This window comes from Ranitomeya imitator, chromosome 4, assembly GCF_032444005.1.
Source record: "Ranitomeya imitator isolate aRanImi1 chromosome 4, aRanImi1.pri, whole genome shotgun sequence".
Taxonomy (NCBI): domain Eukaryota; kingdom Metazoa; phylum Chordata; class Amphibia; order Anura; family Dendrobatidae; genus Ranitomeya; species Ranitomeya imitator.
Genome location: NC_091285.1, coordinates 21,019,998 through 21,046,066, shown reverse-complemented (window position 1 = coordinate 21,046,066; position 26,069 = coordinate 21,019,998). Strand labels below are relative to the sequence as shown.

Below are 26,069 nucleotides of genomic sequence, written 5' to 3'. Positions count from 1 at the left end.
CTAGAGGCAAAGACATTCTAAGGAGGAGCTAGAGGCAAAGACATTCTAAGGAGGAGCTAGAGCCAGACACAGACATTCTACTGCAAGTTCTCCTGAAACGGCATTTACAGTTCTACATAGTTATTGATTTTAAACATTCTATGTAGAACGGCAACTGTGGTTTCAGGAGAACTTAATGTAGAATCCCTGTGTCTGCCTCTAGCTCCTCCCTAGAATGCCTGTGTCTGCCTCTAGCTCCTCCCTAGAATGCCTGTGTCTGCCTCTAGCTCCTCCCTAGAATGTCTGTGTCTGCCTCTAGCTCCTCCCTAGAATGTCTGTGTCTGCCTCTAGCTCCTCCCTAGAATGTCTGTGTCTGCCTCTAGCTCCTCCCTAGAATGTCTGTGTCTGCCTCTAGCTCCTCCCTAGAATGTCTGTGTCTGCCTCTAGCTCCTCCCTAGAATGTCTGTGTCTGCCTCTAGCTCCTCCCTAGAATGCCTGTGTCTGCCTCTAGCTCCTCCCTAGAATGTCTGTGTCTGCCTCTAGCTCCTCCCTAGAATGTCTGTATCTGCCTCTAGCTCCTCTCTAGAATGTCTGTGTCTGCCTCTAGCTCCTCCCTAGAATGTCTGTGTCTGCCTCTAGCTCCTCCCTAGAATGTCTGTGTCTGCCTCTAGCTCCTCCCTAGAATGTCTGTCTGCCTCTAGCTCCTCCCTAGAATGTCTGTGTCTGCCTCTAGCTCCTCCCTAGAATGTCTGTGTCTGCCTCTAGCTCCTCCCTAGAATGTCTGTGTCTGCCTCTAGCTCCTCCCTAGAATGTCTGTGTCTGCCTCTAGCTCCTCCCTAGAATGTCTGTGTCTGCCTCTAGCTCCTCTCTAGAATGTCTGTCTGCCTCTAGCTCTTCCCTAGAATGTCTGGGTCTGCCTCTAGCTCCTCCCTACAATGTCTGTTTCTGCCTCTAGCTCCTCCCTACAATGTCTGTTTCTGCCTCTAGCTCCTCCCTAGAATGTCTGTGTCTGCCTCTAGCTCCTCCCTAGAAGGTCTGTGTCTGCCTCTAGCTCCTCCCTAGAATGTCTGTGTCTGCCTCTAGCTCCTCCCTAGAATGTCTGTGTCGGCCTCTAGCTCCTCCCTAGAATGTCTGTGTCTGCCTCTAGCTCCTCCCTAGAATGTCTGTGTCTGCCTCTAGCTCCTCCCTAGAATGTCTGTGTCGGCCTCTAGCTCCTCCCTAGAATGTCTGTGTGTCTCTAGCTCCTCCCTACAATGTCTGTTTCTGCCTCTAGCTCCTCCCTAGAATGTCTGTGTCTGCCTCTACCTCCTCCCTAGAATGTCTGTGTCTGCCTCTAGCTCCTCCCTAGAATGTCTGTGTCGGCCTCTAGCTCCTCCCTAGAATGTCTGTGTCTTCCTCTAGCTCTTCCCTAGAATGTCTGTGTCTGACTCTAGCTCCTCCCTAGAATGTCTGTGTCTGCCTCTAGCTCCTCCCTAGAATGTCTGTGTGTCTCTAGCTCCTCCCTACAATGTCTGTTTCTGCCTCTATCTCCTCCCTAGAATGTCTGTGTCTGCCTCTAGCTCCTCCCTAGAATGTCTGTGTCTGCCTCTAGCTCCTCCCTAGAATGTCTGTGTCTGCCTCTAGCTCCTCCCTAGAATGTCTGTGTCTTCCTCTAGCTCCTCCCTAGAATGTCTGTCGGCCTCTAGCTCCTCCCTAGAATGTCTGTGTCTCTCTAGCTCCTCCCTAGAATGTCTGTGTCTGCCTCTAGCTCCTCCCTAGAATGTCTGTGTCTGCCTCTAGCTCCTCCCTAGAATGTCTGTGTCTGCCTCTAGCTCCTCCCTAGAATGTCTGTGTCTCTCTAACTCCTCCCTAGAATGTCTGCGTCTGCCTCTAGCTCCTCCCTAGAATGTCTGTGTCGGCCTCTAGCTCCTCCCTAGAATGTCTGTGTGTCTCTAGCTCCTCCCTACAATGTCTGTTTCTGCCTCTAGCTCCTCCCTAGAATGTCTGTGTCTGCCTCTAGCTCCTCCCTACAATGTCTGTTTCTGCCTCTATCTCCTCCCTAGAATGTCTGTGTCTGCCTCTAGCTCCTCCCTAGAATGTCTGTATCTGCCTCTAGCTCCTCCCTAGAATGTCTGTGTCGGCCTCTAGCTCTTCCCTAGAATGTCTGTGTCTGCCTCTAGCTCCTCCCTAGAATGTCTGTGTCTGCCTCTAGCTCCTCCCTAGAATGTCTGTCTGCCTCTAGCTCCTCCCTAGAATGTCTATGTCTGCCTCTAGCTCCTCCCTAGAATGTCTGTGTCTGCCTCTAACTCCTCCCTAGAATGTCTGTGTCTGCCTCTAACTCCTCCCTAGAATGTCTGTGTCGGCCTCTAGCTCCTCCCTAGAATGTCTGTGTCTGCCTCTAGCTCCTCCCTAGAATGTCTGTGTCTGCCTCTAGCTCCTCCCTAGAATGTCTGTGTCTGCCTCTAGCTCCTCCCTAGAATGTCTGCGTCTGCCTCTAGCTCCTCCCTAGAATGTCTGTGTCGGCCTCTAGCTCCTCCCTAGAATGTCTGTGTGTCTCTAGCTCCTCCCTACAATGTCTGTTTCTGCCTCTAGCTCCTCCCTAGAATGTTTGTGTCTTCCTCTAGCTCCTCCCTAGAATGTCTGTGTCTGCCTCTAACTCCTCCCTAGAATGTCTGTGTCTGCCTCTAACTCCTCCCTAGAATGTCTGTGTCGGCCTCTAGCTCCTCCCTAGAATGTCTGTGTCTGCCTCTAGCTCCTCCCTAGAATGTCTGTGTCTGCCTCTAGCTCCTCCCTAGAATGTCTGTGTCTGCCTCTAGCTCCTCCCTAGAATGTCTGTCTGCCTCTAGCTCCTCCCTAGAATGTCTCTGTCTGCCTCTAGCTCCTCCCTAGAATGTCTGTGTCTGCCTCTAGCTCCTCCCTAGAATGTCTGTCTGCCTCTAGCTCCTCCCTAGAATGTCTGTGTCTGCCTCTAACTCCTCCCTAGAATGTCTGTGTCTGCCTCTAGCTCCTCCCTAGAATGTCTGTGTCTGCCTCTAGCTCCTCCCTAGAATGTCTGTGTCTGCCTCTAGCTCCTCCCTAGAATGTCTGTGTCTGCCTCTAGCTCCTCCCTAGAATGTCTGTCTGCCTCTAGCTCCTCCCTAGAATGTCTCTGTCTGCCTCTAGCTCCTCCCTAGAATGTCTGTGTCTGCCTCTAGCTCCTCCCTAGAATGTCTGTCTGCCTCTAGCTCCTCCCTAGAATGTCTGTGTTTGCCTTTAGCTCCTCCCTAGAATGTCTGTGTCTGCCTCTAGCTCCTCCCTAGAATGTCTGTGTCTGCCTCTAACTCCTCCCTAGAATGTCTGTGTCTGCCTCTAACGCCTCCCTAGAATGTCTGTGTCGGCCTCTAGCTCCTCCCTAGAATGTCTGTGTCTGCCTCTAGCTCCTCCCTAGAATGTCTGTGTCTGCCTCTAGCTCCTCCCTAGAATGTCTGTGTCTGCCTCTAGCTCCTCCCTAGAATGTCTGTGTCTGCCTCTAGCTCCTCCCTAGAATGTCTGTGTCTGCCTCTAGCTCCTCCCTAGAATGTCTGTCTGCCTCTAGCTCCTCCCTAGAATGTCTCTGTCTGCCTCTAGCTCCTCCCTAGAATGTCTGTGTCTGCCTCTAGCTCCTCCCTAGAATGTCTGTCTGCCTCTAGCTCCTCCCTAGAATGTCTGTGTTTGCCTTTAGCTCCTCCCTAGAATGTCTGTGTCTGCCTCTAGCTCCTCCCTAGAATGTCTGTGTTTGCCTCTAGCTCCTCCCTAGAATGTCTGTCTGCCTCTAGCTCCTCCCTAGAATGTCTGTGTCTGCCTCTAGCTCCTCCCTAGAATGTCTGTGTCTGCCTCTAGCTCCTCCCTAGAATGTCTGTCTGCCTCTAGCTCCTCCCTAGAATGTCTGTGTTTGCCTTTAGCTCCTCCCTAGAATGTCTGTGTCTGCCTCTAGCTCCTCCCTAGAATGTCTGTGTCTGCCTCTAGCTCCTCCCTAGAATGTCTGTCTGCCTCTAGCTCCTCCCTAGAATGCCTGTGTTTGCCTTTAGCTCCTCCCTAGAATGTCTGTGTCTGCCTCTAGCTCCTCCCTAGAATGTCTGTGTCTGTCTCTAGCTCCTCCCTAGAATGCCTGTGTCTGTCTCTAGCTCCTCCCTAGAATGTCTGTCTGGCTCCAGCTCCTCCCTAGAATGTCTGTGTCTGGCTCCAGCTCCTCCCTAGAATGTCTGTGTCTGCCTCTAGCTCCTCCCTAGAATGTCTGTGTTTGCCTCTAGCTCCTCCCTAGAATGTCTGTCTGCCTCTAGCTCCTCCCTAGAATGTCTGTGTCTGCCTCTAGCTCCTCCCTAGAATGTCTGTGTCTGCCTCTAGCTCCTCCCTAGAATGTCTGTCTGCCTCTAGCTCCTCCCTAGAATGTCTGTGTTTGCCTTTAGCTCCTCCCTAGAATGTCTGTGTCTGCCTCTAGCTCCTCCCTAGAATGTCTGTGTCTGCCTCTAGCTCCTCCCTAGAATGTCTGTCTGCCTCTAGCTCCTCCCTAGAATGCCTGTGTCTGCCTTTAGCTCCTCCCTAGAATGTCTGTATCTGCCTCTAGCTCCTCCCTAGAATGTCTGTGTCTGCCTCTAGCTCCTCCCTAGAATGTCTGTGTCTGTCTCTAGCTCCTCCCTAGAATGTCTGTCTGGCTCCAGCTCCTCCCTAGAATGTCTGTGTCTGGCTCCAGCTCCTCCCTAGAATGTCTGTGTCGGCCTCTTGCTCCTCCCTAGAATGTCTGTGTCTGCCTCTAGCTCCTCCCTAGAATGTCTGTGTCTGCCTCTAGCTCCTCCCTAGAATGTCTCTGTCTGCCTCTAGCTCCTCCCTAGAATGTCTGTGTCTGCCTCTAGCTCCTCCCTAGAATGTCTGTTTGCCTCTAGCTCCTCCCTAGAATGTCTGTGTCTGCCTCTAGCTCCTCCCTAGAATGTCTGTGTCTGCCTCTAGCTCCTCCCTAGAATGTCTGTGTCTGCCTCTAGCTCCTCCCTAGAATGTCTGTGTCTGCCTCTAGCTCCTCCCTAGAATGTCTGTGTCTGCCTCTAGCTCCTCCCTAGAATGTCTGTGTCTGCCTCTAGCTCCTCCCTAGAATGTCTGTGTCTGCCTCTAGCTCCTCCCTAGAATGTCTGTGTCTGCCTCTAGCTCCTCCCTAGAATGTCTGTGTCTGCCTCTAGCTCCTCTCTAGAATGTCTGTCTGCCTCTAGCTCCTCCCTAGAATGTCTGTCTGCCTCTAGCTCCTCTCTAGAATGTCTGTCTGCCTCTAGCTCCTCCCTAGAATGTCTGTCTGCCTCTAGCTCCTCCCTAGAATGTCTGTGTCTGCCTCTAGCTCCTCCCTAGTATGTCTGTGTCTGCCTCTAGCTCCTCCCTAGAATGTCTGTCTGCCTCTAGCTCCTCCCCTTCATAGAATTTTAAAATCACCAGCTGCCATCTCCTTTCTCAGTAATGGGGACATTTGTCTTCTTTGAAGAAAGATTCTGACACTGAATTAAAACTGAAAGCTCAGTCCAGGGGGAGAAAGAAGTGGATTTCTATAATATGATTTATTACACATTTTCTTATTTACATGCATAGTATTGATTTATGAAATAAAAATTTAGACGACAGAAACACAATAAATGTTGAAAAATGTGTGTAATAGTGACGGCACGTGCCAGAGCAGAGAGCAGCTACAAACTCTCTAATTTACAGAGGAACGGTCATGTCAGTGAATTACACAGACAGTGCATTCATGTAATTGATCAGCTTGTAACTCTTCATTTCACCTGCAGGTGGCACTGCAGGAGAATTAAACACTTGCTGGAAGATCATCTGGCGCCACGCTCTTCTCTTACCTGCGGCGCTCCGTACATGTACAACACTAGCGCCTCTTGTTTCGGGATCACGCACCAGACCTTCTGCCAAGGCTTCGACTTTTCGTTATACTGGAGGAAACTGCAGATTACGCTGTTTCCCGAGACTTCAGCCGACTCAATCTGACAAAAATTAGAAAAAATTCCATAAAGATTGAGAAAAAGTAAAATAAAATAATGGAAACAAAAAAAAAAAACAACGCAATAATGATTAACATTTTAGGGGGCCTCCTAAATACGTCATTTTAGGGTCAGGATTTAAAAAAAAAATATCCTGTGTCATTGTGCATGCGCTGTATGCAAGTTATCCTGTTGGAGTCAAGGGGGCGGAGCCACTCATCAGAAGAGTCAAGGTAGTCACGCCCTAAACCTACCCTACTATATTTTGGTTGCTGTCCTCCAATATAAGGTATGAGGTCATCTTAAGCCCTTTCAGAACTCCAAGCAGGCGCCGTTCTCTTCTGGTTCCGGTGTCTATGCTGTATGGAAATTACCCTATTGGAGTCAAGGGGGCGGAGTCACTCAGCAGAAGAGTCGAGGAAGTCATGCCCTAAACCTACCTTACCATGTTTGATTGCTGTCCCCCAATATAGGGTATTGTCATCTCAAGCCCGCTGGAAATCCGAACAGGCGCCATTTTTTTAACAAGCCAGTTTAAGGCGTGGTCATCTTGACTTTTTTTGCCGATAGGCTCCGCCTCCCTGACTCCAGCAAAGCAGTTTACATAGAACTTGTATAGCGCATACATTTTTTACAAAATTGTCTCAAATTTATATGCGAGGTCCCCCTTTGCACAAGCGGGATGGCGTCAGTTTATAGGCGTCCAACCTACTGACAGGCTCCCTTAAAGGGATTGTCCCATGAACAACCTCATATCATATACCTTTTCATGGTGCATGGTTGTGGTTTACAAAAAAAAGGTGGAAGGGGCCTGGCTCATCCATATATTACATGACAGCTGATCCCTGGGGAGGGTCTTCCATGGTGTGACCCCCAGCCTGATCCGAAAAGGGGTGGGCCGAACCTTTAAGGATGCGTGTACCGTCGCGGCACAAGCGTCAGTCCTCACCTCCAGTATGCCCCTCTTCTTCTCCTTTTCCTCACTGTCGTTGGACCCCCGTAGTATGTGGTAGCAATCCTTACACACTTTGTTCATTTTGTCGCTGTCGTAATGAAGAGGAGCTTTGTAGTCGGAACATTTCCAACAAACCACCTGTAAGGAACAAATGGGGACCGGCGTCACATACTGGGACCTCTGCACAGGTCCGTCTGCCACCAGTAACAGCCCCGCTCTGCTCTAGTAACCGTACCACCTCAAGGCCACCAGGGACATTAGCTCTACAAATACAGGGGACCATTAGGGACATTCTAAAAACACAGTAGAATACCAGGAATTCTCTACATCCATACTTTATTCTACAAATACACTAGCCCACCAGGAATATTAATTCTACAACTACACTAGCCCACCAGGAATATTAATTCTACAACTACACTAGCCCACCAGGAATATTAATTCTACAAATACACTAGCCCACCAGGAATATTAATCCTACAAATACACTAGCCCACCAGGAATATTAATCCTACAAATACACTAGCCCACCAGGAATATTAATCCTACAAATACGCTAGCCCACCAGGAATATTAATCCTACAAATACACTAGCCCACCAGGAATATTTATCCTACAAACACACTAGCCCACCAGGAATATTAATTCTACAAATACATTAGCCCACCAGGAATATTAATCCTACAAATACACTAGCCCACCAGGAATATTAATTCTACAAATACATTAGCCCACCAGGAGTATTAATTCTACAAATACACTAGCCCACCAGGAATATTAATCCTACAAACACACTAGCCCACTAGGAATATTAATCCTACAAATACACTAGCCCAAGGGGAATATTAATTCAACAAATACACTAGCCCACTGGGAATGTTAATCCTACAAATACACTAGCCCACCAGGGATATTAATCATACAAATACACTAGCCCACCAGGAATATTAATTCTACAAATACACTAGCCCACCAGGAACATTAATTCTACAAATACACTAGCCCACCAGGAACATTAATTCTACAAATACACTAGCCCACCAGGAATATTAATCCTACAACTACACTAGCCCACCAGGAATATTAATCCTACAAATACACTAGCCCACCAGGAATATTAATCATACAAATACACTAGCCCACCAGGAATATTAATCCTACAAATACACTAGCCCACCAGGAATATTAATCCTACAAATACAGTAGCCCACCAGGAATATTAATCCTACAAATACACTAGCCCACCAGGGATATTAATTCTACAAATACACTAGCCCACCAGGGATATTAATTCTACAAATACGCTAGCCCACCAGGGATATTAATTCTACAAACACGCTAGCCCACCAGGGATATTAATTCTACAAACACGCTTGCCCACCAGGAATATTAATTCTACAAACACACTAGCCCACCAGGAATATTAATTCTACAACTACACTAGCCCACCAGGAATATTAATTCTACAAATACACTAGCCCACCAGGAGTATTAATCCTACAAATACACTAGCCCACCAGGAATATTAATCCTACAAATACACTAGCTCACCAGGAATATTAATTCTACAAATACACTAGCCCACCAGGGATATTAATTCTACAAATACACTAGCCCACCAGGGATGTTAATTCTACAAATACACTAGCCCACCAGGGATATTAATTCTACAAATACACTAGCCCACCAGGGATATTAATTTTACAAATACACTAGCCCACCAGGAATATTAATTCTACAAATACACTAGCCCACCAGGAATATTAATTCTACAAATACACTAGCCCACCAGGAATATTAATTCTATAAACACGCTAGCCCACCAGGAATATTAATCCTACAAATACACTAGCCCACCAGGAATATTAATCCTACAAATACAGTAGCCCACCAGGAATATTAATTCTACAAATACACTAGCCCACCAGGAATATTAATCCTACAAATACACTAGCCCACCAGGAATATTAATTCTACAAATACAATAGCCTACCAGGGATATTAATTCCCACCAGGAATATTCGACAAATACAGTAGCCCACCAAGAATATTAATTCTACAAACAAACTAGCCCACCAGGGATATTATCCCCCTAAAACAACTTGAATATCCAACCAAAGGCCAGACGTGAGAGACGGTATGGTGTTATGATACCAATATAAACCAGAATAATGACTCACACATCCACACGCCCGGCAATGGTGCCTCCTCCTGGTCAAAGCGTTAAATTGCTCTTTGCATTTCATGCACATGGTCACTTCATTGTCTCGGATCCATTTTGGGGCGCGGAGTCCCAGCTCAGCACTCTATAATAAAACCATGAAACTAAACTTAGTGAGTGCAGCTCTGGGGTATAATACAGGATGTAACTCAGGATCAGTAATGTAATGTATGTACACAGTGACTGCACCAGCAGAATAGAGAGTGCAGCTCTGGAGTATAATACAGGATGTAACTCAGGATCAGTAATGTAATGTATGTACACAGTGACTGCACCAGCAGAATAGTGAGTGCAGCTCTGGAGTATAATACAGGATGTAACTCAGGATCAGTAATGTAATGTATGTACACAGTGACTGCACCAGTAGAATAGTGAGTGCAGCTCTGGAGTATAATACAGGATGTAACTCAGGATCAGTAATGTAATGTATGTACACAGTGACTGCACCAGCAGAATAGTGAGTGCAGCTCTGGGGTATAATACAGGATGTAAATCAGGATCAGTAATGTAATGTATGTACACAGTGACTGCACCAGCAGAATAGTGAGTGCAGCTCTGGAGTATAATACAGGATGTAACTCAGGATCAGTAATGTAATGTATGTACACAGTGACTGCACCAGCAGAATAGTGAGTGCAGCTCTGGGGTATAATACAGGATGTAACTCAGGATCAGTAATGTAATGTATGTACACAGTGACTGCACCAGCAGAATAGTGAGTGGAGCTCTGGAGTATAATACAGGATGTAACTCAGGATCAGTAATGTAATGTATGTACACAGTGACTGCACCAGCAGAATAGTGAGTGCAGCTCTGGAGTATAATACAGGATGTAACTCAGGATCAGTAATGTAATGTATGTACACAGTGACTGCACCAGCAGAATAGTGAGTGCAGCTCTGGAGTATAATACAGGATGTAACTCAGGATCAGTAATGTAATGTATGTACACAGTGACTGCACCAGTAGAATAGTGAGTGCAGCTCTGGAGTATAATACAGGATGTAACTCAGGATCAGTAATGTAATGTATGTACACAGTGACTGCACCAGCAGAATAGAGAGTGCAGCTCTGGGGTATAATACAGGAGGTAACTCAGGATCAGTAATGTAATGTAATGTATGTACACAGTGACTGCACCAGCAGAATAGTGAGTGCAGCTCTGGAGTATAATACAGGATGTAACTCAGGATCAGTAATGTAATGTATGTACACAGTGACTGCACCAGTAGAATAGTGAGTGCAGCTCTGGAGTATAATACAGGATGTAACTCAGGATCAGTAATGTAATGTATGTACACAGTGACTGCACCAGCAGAATAGAGAGTGCAGCTCTGGGGTATAATACAGGAGGTAACTCAGGATCAGTAATGTAATGTATGTACACAGTGACTGCACCAGCAGAATAGAGAGTCCAGCTCTGGGGTATAATACAGGAGGTAACTCAGGATCAGTAATGTAATGCATGTACACAGTGAATGCACCAGCAGAATAGTGAGTGCAGCTCTGGGGTATAATACAGGATGTAACTCAGGATCAGTAATGTATGTACACCGTGACTGCACCAGCAGAATAGTGAGTGCAGCTCTGGGGTATAATGAATATAGGGTGAGGAGAATGTGGAATCCCGACCATATTCTGGGTTGTGATCGGTGACTTGACCTTTAATAGGAGCGGTGATGAAAGGGGAACTGCGCGGCGTTACTTCATGTGATTCCGTATTATTACAGAACATTTCCCTCTTTCACAAGACCCCGACTGTCAGTAATCCGACCCACAAGTAAATTTAGTCAGAACTTACGGGAACCTCTAGCGAAGCCTCTTCCATTTTTTTTGCATTCGCGATTATAAAGGTTTCATTCCGCTGCTGAAATTCTGCAATCGCCTCGTTCAGCGCCTGGAAGGAAATAACGTATCTCAGATATTACATCTGACTCTGTTCCTCCATTACTCCTCCTGGAAATGCAGAATCTAACTGTGTGCGACGGCTCGGATTATACCGCGTCAGTATTTAAGGAGGAGCCACATAGATAAGGGCAGTGATAATGCCCGACTGCCAGTTCGTAGAATCATGTCCCGGAGGAAAATTTTTGGGAAAAGATGTATCCGAACTGTTATTTCTTCCTGGGGAATTCACATACCTTAATCCATTCTACTTTTATCGATTCGGAGCTGAAATTAAAAAAAAAAAAAATTAAGTAAAAAAAATAACCAATGAAAATGGAGACTCCACCCACCACATATCCAAACCCCGCCCCTGAGGATCCCTCACCTGGCCTGTAACTCCAGCGCCCGCTCTTTGCCTGAAATCTGGAAGGTGTGGAGATAGTCCTCGTTCTGCGTCGCCACCACTTTCATACCGTCCAGTCCGATCTTGGTGCGCACCGAGTACTTTGCCCCCACCAGACTGAACTTGGGCACACAGTACAGCAGCATGTTGTTGAACTGGGAGAAGAAGGAAAATAATACGACGGTCATAAGAGGGGGGTCAAGCTCATCCGAAAAAAACGACCTTCTTTATCAAGCATGAGGAGCTCTGCTGAAATACTCTGCACTGCGGTGAATCTAAACCCCCGATAGGTTTCAGGATTCTTTTTCACAACAAGTGCTCTGCAGGGGGCGACAAAGAGTACGGAGTAATTACATCTTATTTCCTCACCAGGAAGAGATGTCGCTCTTGGGCGGACGTGTTACGAGCGGCCAGTTTAAGAATCTGCCCTTCTTTGATGAACTCGTTGGAGGGGTGGACAATGTCCTCTTCTTCTCCCAGCATCTCGTACACCAGCAGTAGCTTCTTCAGACTTTCCTGTGGACCAGCAGAAAGGAAATGGTTGTCAGAAATGAGACCAAAGGATTCCTCCCCAGTAACCAAAGGTCGAGTAAAATATTTTACGGAAGCCCGATTGATAATAAATACCCCTTAACACCCACTTGAGGGGTTTCTTAAAGACTAAAGTGTAGGCAGGGAGCGATCACATGAATGGTACCTGGCATAAAGTACCCATAAACCGTGTTGTCATAAATGAGACCCATGGATTCCTCCCCAGTAACCAAAGGTCGAGTAAATATTATATGGAAGCCAGTTTGATAATAAATACCCCTTAACACCCATTTGAGGGGTTTCTCAAAGACTAATGTTTAGGCAGGGAGCGATCACATCAATGCCACCTGGCATAAAGTACCCCATAAACCGTGTTAAATCTCAGCGTCAGTCTGCTGCCACGTCAGCCAATGCAAAAATGTCGACTTAAAACAATTTTGACATTGGAGATCTGCAATGCACCCTGTGTCAGAACCCTCCAGGAGCCCCGGCACAAACATAATAATGGCCCCCCCAAGCCGGGCTTCATTTTTCCCTATAGAAAGGGGCCATTAAAAACCTTTCGGTACTGGATAGAAATGGGTTAAATAGGACACAATTTTTAGAATCTCCACCACTTTCCATTGGTAACAAGTCGGGAAAGATCTCATCAGGGCTGGAACCTTGCTGGTGCTGCACTGGGTACGCAGGGACCATATTATCACTTGTGCACCATATGGCGCCATTCAGTGGGAAGTTAATGCGGGAGGACACACCCCGTAGATGATCGCTCGCTCACCATTTTCCTGATTGCTGAATTTGAGTGACTCGCTGCCGTGGAAATAATTTCGAGGGATTCTGAAAAAATAAAAAATGTTTTTTTTAAAAATGATCAAATATTACCAAACTGAACTAATGACTGTATATACAGGGTAATACGGTATTATATATTCTATCTGTACCATATTTACTCTATCTAACCCCTTAGATGCTACAGCCGCTATTGACTGTGGAATCTAAGGGGGTTTTTTAGTTGTTTTTTTGTTTTGTTTTGTTTTTTGGCAGGATGATTTGTAGTGTTGAGTGAGACTATTAATATGATTGTAAAATATATTTAATGGTTTTCAAATGTGAATGGTGTGATTCTTCCTTTCTCCTGTAGGGGCGCTGCAGGGAAATTAAACACGTGCTATTGGCTTCCCTCAGTGATTGAAGCCATTTACTGTCGATGCCAGTGTACCCAATGGGGTAAAACAATAAGGGTCAACTTACTTTCCGCATCTTTTCGGTCCAGAGAATCTTGGGGCAGTTTGCGGAGGTAGTCCTTTAAGAGCATCTCGTATCGCGGTATCCGCTGTACCGGCTCCAGCATATGGTGCTGCAGCGTCAGGCTGCCGCATTTACCTTCCCTCTGTGACACAATAAAAATGGATGTTTAGAAAACCGAGTAAACACAAAAATGGAACTCCCCTCTAAATGACCTGAATACTACATAGCTCGGTGTCACCACTAGAGGTCACTGTCTGTACACACTATAATACACACTCGCTATAGCTGAAGTCTCACCTGAATGCTGCATAGTTCGGTGTCACCACTAGAGGTCGCTGTCTGTACACACTATAATACACACTCTCTATAGCTGAAGTCTCACCTGAATGCTACATAGTTCAGTGTCACCACTAGAGGTCACTGTCTGTACACACTATAATGCACACTCGCTATAGCTGAAGCCTCCCCTGAATGCTGCATAGTTCAGTGTCACCACTAGAGGTCACTGTCTGCACACACTATAATACACACTCTCTATAGCTGAAGCCTCACCTGAATGCTGCATAGCTCAGTGTCACCACTAGAGGTCACTGTCTGTACACACTATAATACACACTCTCTATAGCTGAAGTCTCACCTGAATGCTGCATAGTTCGGTGTCACCACTAGAGGTCACTGTCTGTACACACTATAATACACACTCTCTATAGCTGAAGTCTCACCTGAATGCTGCATAGTTCAGTGTCACCACTCGAGGTCGCTGTCTGTACACACTATAATACACACTCTCTATAGCTGAAGTCTCACCTGAATGCTGCATAGTTCGGTGTCACCACTAGAGGTCGCTGTCTGTACACACTATAATACACACTCTCTATAGCTGAAGTCTCACCTGAATGCTACATAGTTCAGTGTCACCACTAGAGGTCACTGTCTGTACACACTATAATACACACTCGCTATAGCTGAAGCCTCCCCTGAATGCTGCATAGCTCGGTGTCACCACTAGAGGTCGCTGACTGTACACACTATAATACACACTCTCTATAGCTGAAGTCTCACCTGAATGCTGCATAGTTCAGTGTCACCACTAGAGGTCACTGTCTGTACACACTATAATACACACTCGCTATAGCTGAAGCCTCCCCTGAATGCTGCATAGCTCGGTGTCACCACTAGAGGTCACTGTCTGTACACACTATAATACACACTCGCTATAGCTGAAGTCTCACCTGAATGCTGCATAGTTCAGTGTCACCACTCGAGGTCGCTGTCTGTACACACTATAATACACACTCTCTATAGCTGAAGTCTCACCTGAATGCTGCATAGTTCAGTGTCACCACTAGAGGTCACTGTCTGTACACACTATAATACACACTCTCTATAGCTGAAGCCTCACCTGAATGCTGCATAGCTCAGTGTCACCACTAGAGGTCACGGTCTGTACACACTATAATACACACTCGCTATAGCTGAAGTCTCACCTGAATGCTGCATAGTTCAGTGTCACCACTAGAGGTCACTGTCTGTACACACTATAATACACACTCTCTATAGCTGAAGTCTCACCTGAATGCTGCATAGTTCGGTGTCACCACTAGAGGTCGCTGTCTGTACACACTATAATACACACTCGCTATAGCTGAAGTCTCACCTGAATGCTGCATAGTTCAGTGTCACCACTAGAGGTCACTGTCTGTACACACTATAATACACACTCTCTATAGCTGAAGTCTCACCTGAATGCTACATAGTTCAGTGTCACCACTAGAGGTCACTGTCTGTACACACTATAATACACACTCGCTATAGCTGAAGCCTCCCCTGAATGCTCCATAGCTCGGTGTCACCACTAGAGGTCGCTGTCTGTACACACTATAATACACACTCTCTATAGCTGAAGTCTCACCTGAATGCTGCATAGTTCGGTGTCACCACTAGAGGTCGCTGTCTGTACACACTATAATACACACTCTCTATAGCTGAAGTCTCACCTGAATGCTACATAGTTCAGTGTCACCACTAGAGGTCACTGTCTGTACACACTATAATACACACTCGCTATAGCTGAAGCCTCCCCTGAATGCTGCATAGCTCGGTGTCACCACTAGAGGTCGCTGTCTGTACACACTATAATACACACTCGCTATAGCTGAAGTCTCACCTGAATGCTGCATAGTTCGGTGTCACCACTAGAGGTCGCTGTCTGTACACACTATAATACACACTCGCTATAGCTGAAGCCTCACCTGAATGCTGCATAGTTCAGTGTCACCACTAGAGGTCACCGTCTGTACACACTATAATACACACTCGCTATAGCTGAAGCCTCACCTGAATGCTGCATAGCTCAGTGTCACCACTAGAGGTCACTGTCTGTACACACTATAATACACACTCTCTATAGCTGAAGCCTCACCTGAATGCTGCATAGTTCGGTGTCACCACTAGAGGTCACTGTCTGTACACACTATAATACACACTCTCTATAGCTGAAGTCTCACCTGAATGCTGCATAGCTCAGTGTCACCACTAGAGGTCACTGTCTGTACACACTATAATACACACTCTCTATAGCTGAAGCCTCCCCTGAATACTGCATAGTTCGGTGTCACCACTAGAGGTCGCTGTCTGTACACACTATAATACACACTCTCTATAGCTGAAGCCTCCCCTGAATGCTGCATAGTTCGGTGTCACCACTAGAGGTCACTGTCTGTACACACTATAATACACACTCGCTATAGCTGAAGCCTCACCTGAATACTGCATAGTTTAGTGTCACCACTAGAGGTCACTGTCTGTACACACTATAATACACACTCGCTATAGCTGAAGCCTCCCCTGAATGCTGCATAGCTCAGTGTCACCACTAGAGGTCACTGTCTGCACACACTATAATACACACTCTCTATAGCTGAAGTCTCACCTGAATGCTGCATAGCTCGGTGTCACCACTAGAGGTCGCCGTCTGTACACACTATAATACACACTCGCTATAGCTGAAGCCTCACCTGAATGCTGCATAGTTTAGTGTCACCACTAGAGGTCGCTGTCTGTACACACTATAATACACACTCGCTATAGCTGAAGCCTCACCTGAATGCTGCATAGTTCGGTGTCACCACTAGAGGTCACCGTCTGTACACACTATAATACACACTCGCTATAGCTGAAGTCTCACCTGAATGCTGCATAGTTCGGTGTCACCACTAGAGGTCACTGTCTGTACACACTATAATACACACTCGCTATAGCTGAAGCCTCACCTGAATGCTGCATAGCTCAGTGTCACCACTAGAGGTCACTGTCTGTACACACTATAATACACACTCGCTATAGCTGAAGCCTCACCTGAATGCTGCATAGCTCAGTGTCACCACTAGAGGTCACTGTCTGTACACACTATAATACACACTCTCTATAGCTGAAGTCTCACCTGAATGCTGCATAGTTCAGTGTCACCACTAGAGGTCACTGTCTGTACACACTATAATACACACTCTCTATAGCTGAAGTCTCACCTGAATTCTGCATAGTTCAGTGTCACCACTAGAGGTCACTGTCTGTACACACTATAATACACACTCTCTATAGCTGAAGTCTCACCTGAATTCTGCATAGCTCAGTGTCACCACTAGAGGTCACTGTCTGTACACACTATAATACACACTCGCTATAGCTGAAGCCTCACCTGAATACTGCATAGTTCAGTGTCACCACTAGAGGTCGCTGTCTGTACACACTATAATACAAACTCTCTATAGCTGAAGTCTCACCTGAATGCTGCATAGTTCAGTGTCACCACTAGAGGTCACTGTCTGTACACACTATAATACACACTCTCTATAGCTGAAGCCTCCCCTGAATACTGCATAGTTCAGTGTCACCACTAGAGGTCGCTGTCTGTACACACTATAATACACACTCTCTATAGCTGAAGTCTCACCTGAATGCTGCATAGCTCAGTGTCACCACTAGAGGTCACTGTCTGTACACACTATAATACACACTCTCTATAGCTGAAGCCTCCCCTGAATACTGCATAGTTCAGTGTCACCACTAGAGGTCGCTGTCTGTACACACTATAATACACACTCGCTATAGCTGAAGTCTCACCTGAATGCTGCATAGCTCAGTGTCACCACTAGAGGTCACTGTCTGTACACACTATAATACACACTATAGCTGAAGCCTCACCTGAATACTGCATAGCTCAGTGTCACCACTAGAGGTCGCTGTCTGTACACACTATAATACACACTCGCTATAGCTGAAGTCTCACCTGAATGCTGCATAGTTCAGTGTCACCACTAGAGGTCACTGTCTGTACACACTATAATACACACTCTCTATAGCTGAAGTCTCACCTGAATGCTGCATAGCTCAGTGTCACCACTAGAGGTCACTGTCTGTACACACTATAATACACACTCTCTATAGCTGAAGCCTCACCTGAATGCTGCATAGTTCAGTGTCACCACTAGAGGTCACTGTCTGTACACACTATAATACACACTCGCTATAGCTGAAGCCTCACCTGAATACTGCATAGTTCAGTGTCACCACTAGAGGTCACTGTCTGTACACACTATAATACACACTCGCTATAGCTGAAGCCTCCCCTGAATGCTGCATAGTTCAGTGTCACCACTAGAGGTCACTGTCTGTACACACTATAATACACACTCTCTATAGCTGAAGCCTCACCTGAATGCTGCATAGTTCAGTGTCACCACTAGAGGTCACTGTCTGTACACACTATAATACACACTCGCTATAGCTGAAGTCTCACCTGAATGCTGCATAGTTCAGTGTCACCACTAGAGGTCACTGACTGTACACACTATAATACACACTCTCTATAGCTGAAGCCTCACCTGAATGCTGCATAGTTCAGTGTCACCACTAGAGGTCACTGTCTGTACACACTATAATACACACTCTCTATAGCTGAAGCCTCACCTGAATGCTGCATAGTTCAGTGTCACCACTAGAGGTCACTGTCTGTACACACTATAATACACACTCTCTATAGCTGAAGTCTCACCTGAATGCTGCATAGCTCAGTGTCACCACTAGAGGTCACTGTCTGTACACACTATAATACACACTCTCTATAGCTGAAGCCTCACCTGAATACTGCATAGCTCAGTGTCACCACTAGAGGTCACTGTCTGTACACACTATAATACACACTCTCTATAGCTGAAGTCTCACCTGAATGCTGCATAGCTCAGTGTCACCACTAGAGGTCACTGTCTGTACACACTATAATACACACTCTCTATAGCTGAAGCCTCACCTGAATGCTGCATAGCTCAGTGTCACCACTAGAGGTCACTGTCTGTACACACTATAATACACACTCTCTATAGCTGAAGTCTCACCTGAATACTGCATAGTTCAGTGTCACCACTAGAGGTCACTGTCTGTACACACTATAATACACACTCGCTATAGCTGAAGCCTCCCCTGAATGCTGCATAGTTCAGTGTCACCACTAGAGGTCACTGTCTATACACACTATAATACACACTCTCTATAGCTGAAGCCTCACCTGAATGCTGCATAGTTCAGTGTCACCGCTAGAGGTCACTGTCTGTACACACTATAATACACACTCTCTATAGCTGAAGCCTCACCTGAATGCTGCATAGTTCAGTGTCACCACTAGAGGTCACTGTCTGTACACACTATAATACACACTCGCTATAGCTGAAGTCTCACCTGAATGCTGCATAGTTCAGTGTCACCACTAGAGGTCACTGTCTGTACACACTATAATACACACTCTCTATAGCTGAAGCCTCACCTGAATGCTGCATAGTTCAGTGTCACCACTAGAGGTCACTGTCTGTACACACTATAATACACACTCTCTATAGCTGAAGCCTCACCTGAATGCTGCATAGCTCGGTGTCACCACTAGAGGTCACAGTCTGTACACACTATAATACACACTCGCTATAGCTGAAGCCTCACCTGAATACTGCATAGTTCAGTGTCACCACTAGAGGTCGCTGTCTGTACACACTATAATACACACTCGCTATAGCTGAAGCCTCACCTGAATACTGCATAGTTCAGTGTCACCACTAGAGGTCACTGTCTGTACACACTATAATACACACTCGCTATAGCTGAAGTCTCACCTGAATGCTGCATAGTTCAGTGTCACCACTAGAGGTCACTGTCTGTACACACTATAATACACACTCGCTATAGCTGAAGCCTCCCCTGAATGCTGCATAGCTCAGTGTCACCACTAGAGGTCACTGTCTGTACACACTATAATACACACTCTCTATAGCTGAAGCCTCCCCTGAATACTGCATAGTTCAGTGTCACCACTAGAGGTCACTGTCTGTACACACTATAATACACACTCTCTATAGCTGAAGCCTCACCTGAATGCTGCATAGTTCAGTGTCACCACTAGAGGTCACTGTCTGTACACACTATAATACACACTCGCTATAGCTGAAGTCTCACCTGAATACTGCATAGTTCAGTGTCACCACTAGAGGTCACTGTCTGTACACACTATAATACACACTCGCTATAGCTGAAGTCTCACCTGAATGCTGCATAGTTCAGTGTCACCACTAGAGGTCGCTGACTGTACACACTATTATACACACTCTCTATAGCTGAAGCCTCACCTGAATGCTGCATAGCTCGGTGTCACCACTAGAGGTCACTGTCTGTACACACTATAATACACACTCTCTATAGCTGAAGCCTCACCTGAATGCTGCATATTTCAGTGTCACCACTAGAGGTCGCCGTCTGTACACACTATAATACACACTCGATATAGCTGAAGCCTCACCTGAATGCTGCATAGCTCAGTGTCACCACTAGAGGTCACTGTCTGTACACACTATAATACACACTCGCTATAGCTGAAGTCTCACCTGAATGCTGCATAGCTCAGTGTCACCACTAGAGGTCACTGTCTGTACACACTATAATACACACTCTCTATAGCTGAAGTCTCACCTGAATGCTGCATAGCTCAGTGTCACCACTAGAGGTCACTGTCTGTACACACTATAATACACACTCTCTATAGCTGAAGCCTCACCTGAATACTGCATAGTTCAGTGTCACCACTAGAGGTCACTGTCTGCACACACTATAATACACACTCTCTCCATAGCTGAAGTCTCACCTGAATGCTGCATAGTTCAGTGTCACCACTAGAGGTCACTGACTGTACACACTATAATACACACTCTCTATAGCTGAAGCCTCACCTGAATGCTGCATAGCTCGGTGTCACCACTAGAGGTCACTGTCTGTACACACTATAATACACACTCTCTATAGCTGAAGTCTCACCTGAATGCTGCATAGCTCGGTGTCACCACTAGAGGTCACTGTCTGTACACACTATAATACACACTCTCTATAGCTGAAGTCTCACCTGAATGCTGCATAGCTCGGTGTCACCACTAGAGGTCACTGTCTGTACACACTATAATACACACTCTCTCCATAGCTGAAGTCTCACCTGAATGCTGCATAGTTCAGTGTCACCACTAGAGGTCACTGACTGTACACACTATAATACACACTCTCTATAGCTGAAGCCTCACCTGAATGCTGCATAGCTCGGTGTCACCACTAGAGGTCACTGTCTGTACACACTATAATACACACTCTCTATAGCTGAAGTCTCACCTGAATGCTGCATAGCTCGGTGTCACCACTAGAGGTCACTGTCTGTACACACTATAATACACACTCTCTATAGCTGAAGCCTCACCTGAATGCTGCATAGCTCAGTGTCACCACTAGAGGTCGCTGTCTGTACACACTATAATACACACTCTCTATAGCTGAAGCCTCACCTGAATACTGCATAGTTCAGTGTCACCACTAGAGGTCACTGCCTGTACACACTATAATACACACTCGCTATAGCTGAAGTCTCACCTGAATGCTGCATAGTTCAGTGTCACCACTAGAGGTCACTGTCTGTACACACTATAATACACACTCGCTATAGCTGAAGTCTCACCTGAATGCTGCATAGCTCAGTGTCACCACTAGAGGTCACTGTCTGTACACACTATAATACACACTCTCTATAGCTGAAGCCTCACCTGAATGCTGCATAGCTCAGTGTCACCACTAGAGGTCACTGTCTGTACACACTATAATACACACTCTCTATAGGTGAAGTCTCACCTGAATGCTGCATAGCTCAGTGTCACCACTAGAGGTCACTGTCTGTACACACTATAATACACACTCTCTATAGCTGAAGCCTCACCTGAATACTGCATAGTTCGGTGTCACCCCTAGAGGTCACTGTCTGTACACACTATAATACACACTCTCTATAGCTGAAGCCTCACCTGAATGCTGCATAGTTCGGTGTCACCACTAGAGGTCACTGTCTGTACACACTATAATACACACTCTGTATAGCTGAAGTCTCACCTGAATGCTGCATAGTTCAGTGTCACCACTAGAGGTCACTGTCTGTACACACTATAATACACACTCTCTATAGCTGAAGTCTCACCTGAATGCTGCATAGCTCAGTGTCACCACTAGAGGTCACTGTCTGCACACACTATAATACACACTCTCTATAGCTGAAGTCTCACCTGAATGCTGCATAGTTCGGTGTCACCACTAGAGGTCACTGTCTGTACACACTATAATACACACTCTCTATAGCTGAAGTCTCCCCTGAATGCTGCATAGTTCAGTGTCACCACTAGAGGTCACTGTCTGTACACACTATAATACACACTCTCTATAGCTGAAGTCTCACCTGAATGCTGCATAGTTCGGTGTCACCACTAGAGGTCACTGTCTGTACACACTATAATACACACTCTCTATAGCTGAAGTCTCACCTGAATGCTGCATAGCTCGGTGTCACCACTAGAGGTCGCTGTCTGTACACACTATAATACACACTCTCTATAGCTGAAGCCTCCCCTGAATGCTGCATAGTTCAGTGTCACCACTAGAGGTCACTGTCTGTACACACTATAATACACACTCTCTATAGCTGAAGTCTCACCTGAATGCTGCATAGCTCGGTGTCACCACTAGAGGTCGCTGTCTGTACACACTATAATACACACTCTCTATAGCTGAAGCCTCACCTGAATGCTGCATAGTTCAGTGTCACCACTAGAGGTCACTGTCTGTACACACTATAATACACACTCGCTATAGCTGAAGCCTCACCTGAATGCTGCATAGTTCGGTGTCACCACTAGAGGTCGCTGTCTGTACACACTATAATACACACACTCTCTATAGCTGAAGCCTCACCTGAATACTGCATAGCTCAGTGTCACCACTAGAGGTCACTGTCTGTACACACTATAATACACACTCTCTATAGCTGAAGCCTCCCCTGAATACTGCATAGCTCAGTGTCACCACTAGAGGTCACTGTCTGTACACACTGTAATACACACTCTCTATAGCTGAAGCCTCACCTGAATGCTGCATAGTTCAGTGTCACCACTAGAGGTCGCTGTCTGTACACACTATAATACACACTCTCTATAGCTGAAGCCTCCCCTGAATACTGCATAGCTCAGTGTCACCACTAGAGGTCACTGTCTGTACACACTATAATACACACTCTCTATAGCTGAAGTCTCACCTGAATGCTGCATAGTTCAGTGTCACCACTAGAGGTCACCGTCTGTACACACTATAATACACACTCTCTATAGCTGAAGTCTCACCTGAATGCTGCATAGCTCAGTGTCACCACTAGAGGTCACTGTCTGCACACACTATAATACACACTCTCTATAGCTGAAGTCTCACCTGAATGCTGCATAGTTCGGTGTCACCACTAGAGGTCACTGTCTGTACACACTATAATACACACTCTCTATAGCTGAAGTCTCCCCTGAATGCTGCATAGTTCAGTGTCACCACTAGAGGTCACTGTCTGTACACACTATAATACACACTCTCTATAGCTGAAGTCTCACCTGAATGCTGCATAGTTCGGTGTCACCACTAGAGGTCACTGTCTGTACACACTATAATACACACTCTCTATAGCTGAAGTCTCACCTGAATGCTGCATAGCTCGGTGTCACCACTAGAGGTCGCTGTCTGTACACACTATAATACACACTCTCTATAGCTGAAGCCTCCCCTGAATGCTGCATAGTTCAGTGTCACCACTAGAGGTCACTGTCTGTACACACTATAATACACACTCTCTATAGCTGAAGTCTCACCTGAATGCTGCATAGCTCGGTGTCACCACTAGAGGTCGCTGTCTGTACACACTATAATACACACTCTCTATAGCTGAAGCCTCACCTGAATGCTGCATAGTTCAGTGTCACCACTAGAGGTCACTGTCTGTACACACTATAATACACACTCGCTATAGCTGAAGCCTCACCTGAATGCTGCATAGTTCGGTGTCACCACTAGAGGTCGCTGTCTGTACACACTATAATACACACACTCTCTATAGCTGAAGCCTCACCTGAATACTGCATAGCTCAGTGTCACCACTAGAGGTCACTGTCTGTACACACTATAATACACACTCTCTATAGCTGAAGCCTCCCCTGAATACTGCATAGCTCAGTGTCACCACTAGAGGTCACTGTCTGTACACACTGTAATACACACTCTCTATAGCTGAAGCCTCACCTGAATGCTGCATAGTTCAGTGTCACCACTAGAGGTCGCTGTCTGTACACACTATAATACACACTCTCTATAGCTGAAGCCTCCCCTGAATACTGCATAGCTCAGTGTCACCACTAGAGGTCACTGTCTGTACACACTATAATACACACTCTCTATAGCTGAAGCCTCCCCTGAATGCTGCATAGTTCAGTGTCACCACTAGAGGTCACTGTCTGTACACACTATAATACACACTCTCTATAGCTGAAGTCTCACCTGAATGCTGCATAGCTCGGTGTCACCACTAGAGGTCGCTGTCTGTACACACTATAATACACACTCTCTATAGCTGAAGCCTCACCTGAATGCTGCATAGTTCAGTGTCACCACTAGAGGTCACTGTCTGTACACACTATAATACACACTCGCTATAGCTGAAGCCTCACCTGAATGCTGCATAGTTCGGTGTCACCACTAGAGGTCGCTGTCTGTACACACTATAATACACACACTCTCTATAGCTGAAGCCTCACCTGAATACTGCATAGCTCAGTGTCACCACTAGAGGTCACTGTCTGTACACACTATAATACACACTCTCTATAGCTGAAGCCTCCCCTGAATACTGCATAGCTCAGTGTCACCACTAGAGGTCACTGTCTGTACACACTGTAATACACACTCTCTATAGCTGAAGCCTCACCTGAATGCTGCATAGTTCAGTGTCACCACTAGAGGTCGCTGTCTGTACACACTATAATACACACTCTCTATAGCTGAAGCCTCCCCTGAATACTGCATAGCTCAGTGTCACCACTAGAGGTCACTGTCTGTACACACTATAATACACACTCTCTATAGCTGAAGTCTCACCTGAATGCTGCATAGTTCAGTGTCACCACTAGAGGTCACCGTCTGTACACACTATAATACACACTCTCTATAGCTGAAGTCTCACCTGAATGCTGCATAGCTCGGTGTCACCACTAGAGGTCACTGTCTGTACACACTATAATACACACTCTCTATAGCTGAAGTCTCACCTGAATGCTGCATAGTTCAGTGTCACCACTAGAGGTCACTGTCTGTACACACTATAATACACACTCTCTATAGCTGAAGTCTCACCTGAATACTGCATAGCTCGGTGTCACCACTAGAGGTCGCTGTCTGTACACACTATAATACACACTCTCTATAGCTGAAGTCTCACCTGAATGCTGCATAGCTCGGTGTCACCACTAGAGGTCGCTGTCTGTACACACTATAATACACACTCTCTATAGCTGAAGTCTCACCTGAATACTGCATAGTTCAGTGTCACCACTAGAGGTCACTGTCTGTACACACTATAATACACACTCTCTATAGCTGAAGTCTCACCTGAATGCTGCATAGCTCGGTGTCACCACTAGAGGTCGCTGTCTGTACACACTATAATACACACTCTCTATAGCTGAAGTCTCACCTGAATGCTGCATAGTTCAGTGTCACCACTAGAGGTCACTGTCTGTACACACTATAATACACACTCGCTATAGCTGAAGCCTCACCTGAATTTCTTCAACAACGTGTTTGAATTGCGCCGACCGATCCATCCACGTTTTCACCGTTTCCATGGCATTATCAAAATTTTTTACATATTCCGCATACATCTTTAAGAACGGCGCCAATTTTTGTAAAATATCTCCAATTCTGGGGCTGACGGACCTGCCAAAGTGAGAATAAATGACGATATAGGGGATTTATCACGGTCGCTCCGACCTCCGCAGACTTTATCATCCAGCATCCATCTCTAACGCTGTGATAACCTGACCGGCTGAGCGAATACTGACATTTCTACACTAGGCAGGCGGCATTTCTGTGTTTTCTTTCTTTTCCTCTTTACTGGGGCTTGTTTTTTTTTTTTTGGGTGGGGTGGAAGACATGTGTGTATATATATATATATATATATATATATATATATATACACATATATATACAGTACAGACCAAAAGTTTGGACACACCTCATTTAAAGATTTTTCTGTATTTTCATGACTATGAATATAGTACATTCACACTGAAGGCATCAAAACTATGAATTAACACATGTGGAATTATATACTTAACAAAAAAGTGTGAAACAACTGAAATTATGTCTTATATTCTAGGTTCTTCAAAGTAGCCACCTTTTGCTTTGATGACTGCTTTGCACACTCTTGGCATTCTCTTGATGAGCTTCACGAGGTAGTCA

General features: G+C 45.9%; 1 protein-coding gene across 3 annotated transcripts in view; it reads right to left on the bottom strand.

Moving 5' to 3' along the window:
• Positions 1 to 26,069, bottom strand: part of FGD4 (FYVE, RhoGEF and PH domain containing 4) — a 121,680-nt gene that overhangs the window by 2,931 nt on the left and 92,680 nt on the right. For all 3 annotated transcript variants that reach the window (XM_069763296.1, XM_069763298.1, XM_069763297.1), the window contains exons 7-16: positions 25,388 to 25,544; positions 13,188 to 13,326; positions 12,715 to 12,773; positions 11,775 to 11,921; positions 11,388 to 11,560; positions 11,257 to 11,287; positions 10,917 to 11,012; positions 9,075 to 9,200; positions 6,889 to 7,032; positions 5,802 to 5,942 (exon numbers count right to left, since the gene is read on the bottom strand). In XM_069763296.1, coding sequence (XP_069619397.1) covers positions 5,802 to 5,942; positions 6,889 to 7,032; positions 9,075 to 9,200; positions 10,917 to 11,012; positions 11,257 to 11,287; positions 11,388 to 11,560; positions 11,775 to 11,921; positions 12,715 to 12,773; positions 13,188 to 13,326; positions 25,388 to 25,544 — 1,213 coding nt within the window. The remainder of the gene's footprint in view (positions 1 to 5,801; positions 5,943 to 6,888; positions 7,033 to 9,074; positions 9,201 to 10,916; positions 11,013 to 11,256; positions 11,288 to 11,387; positions 11,561 to 11,774; positions 11,922 to 12,714; positions 12,774 to 13,187; positions 13,327 to 25,387; positions 25,545 to 26,069) is intronic.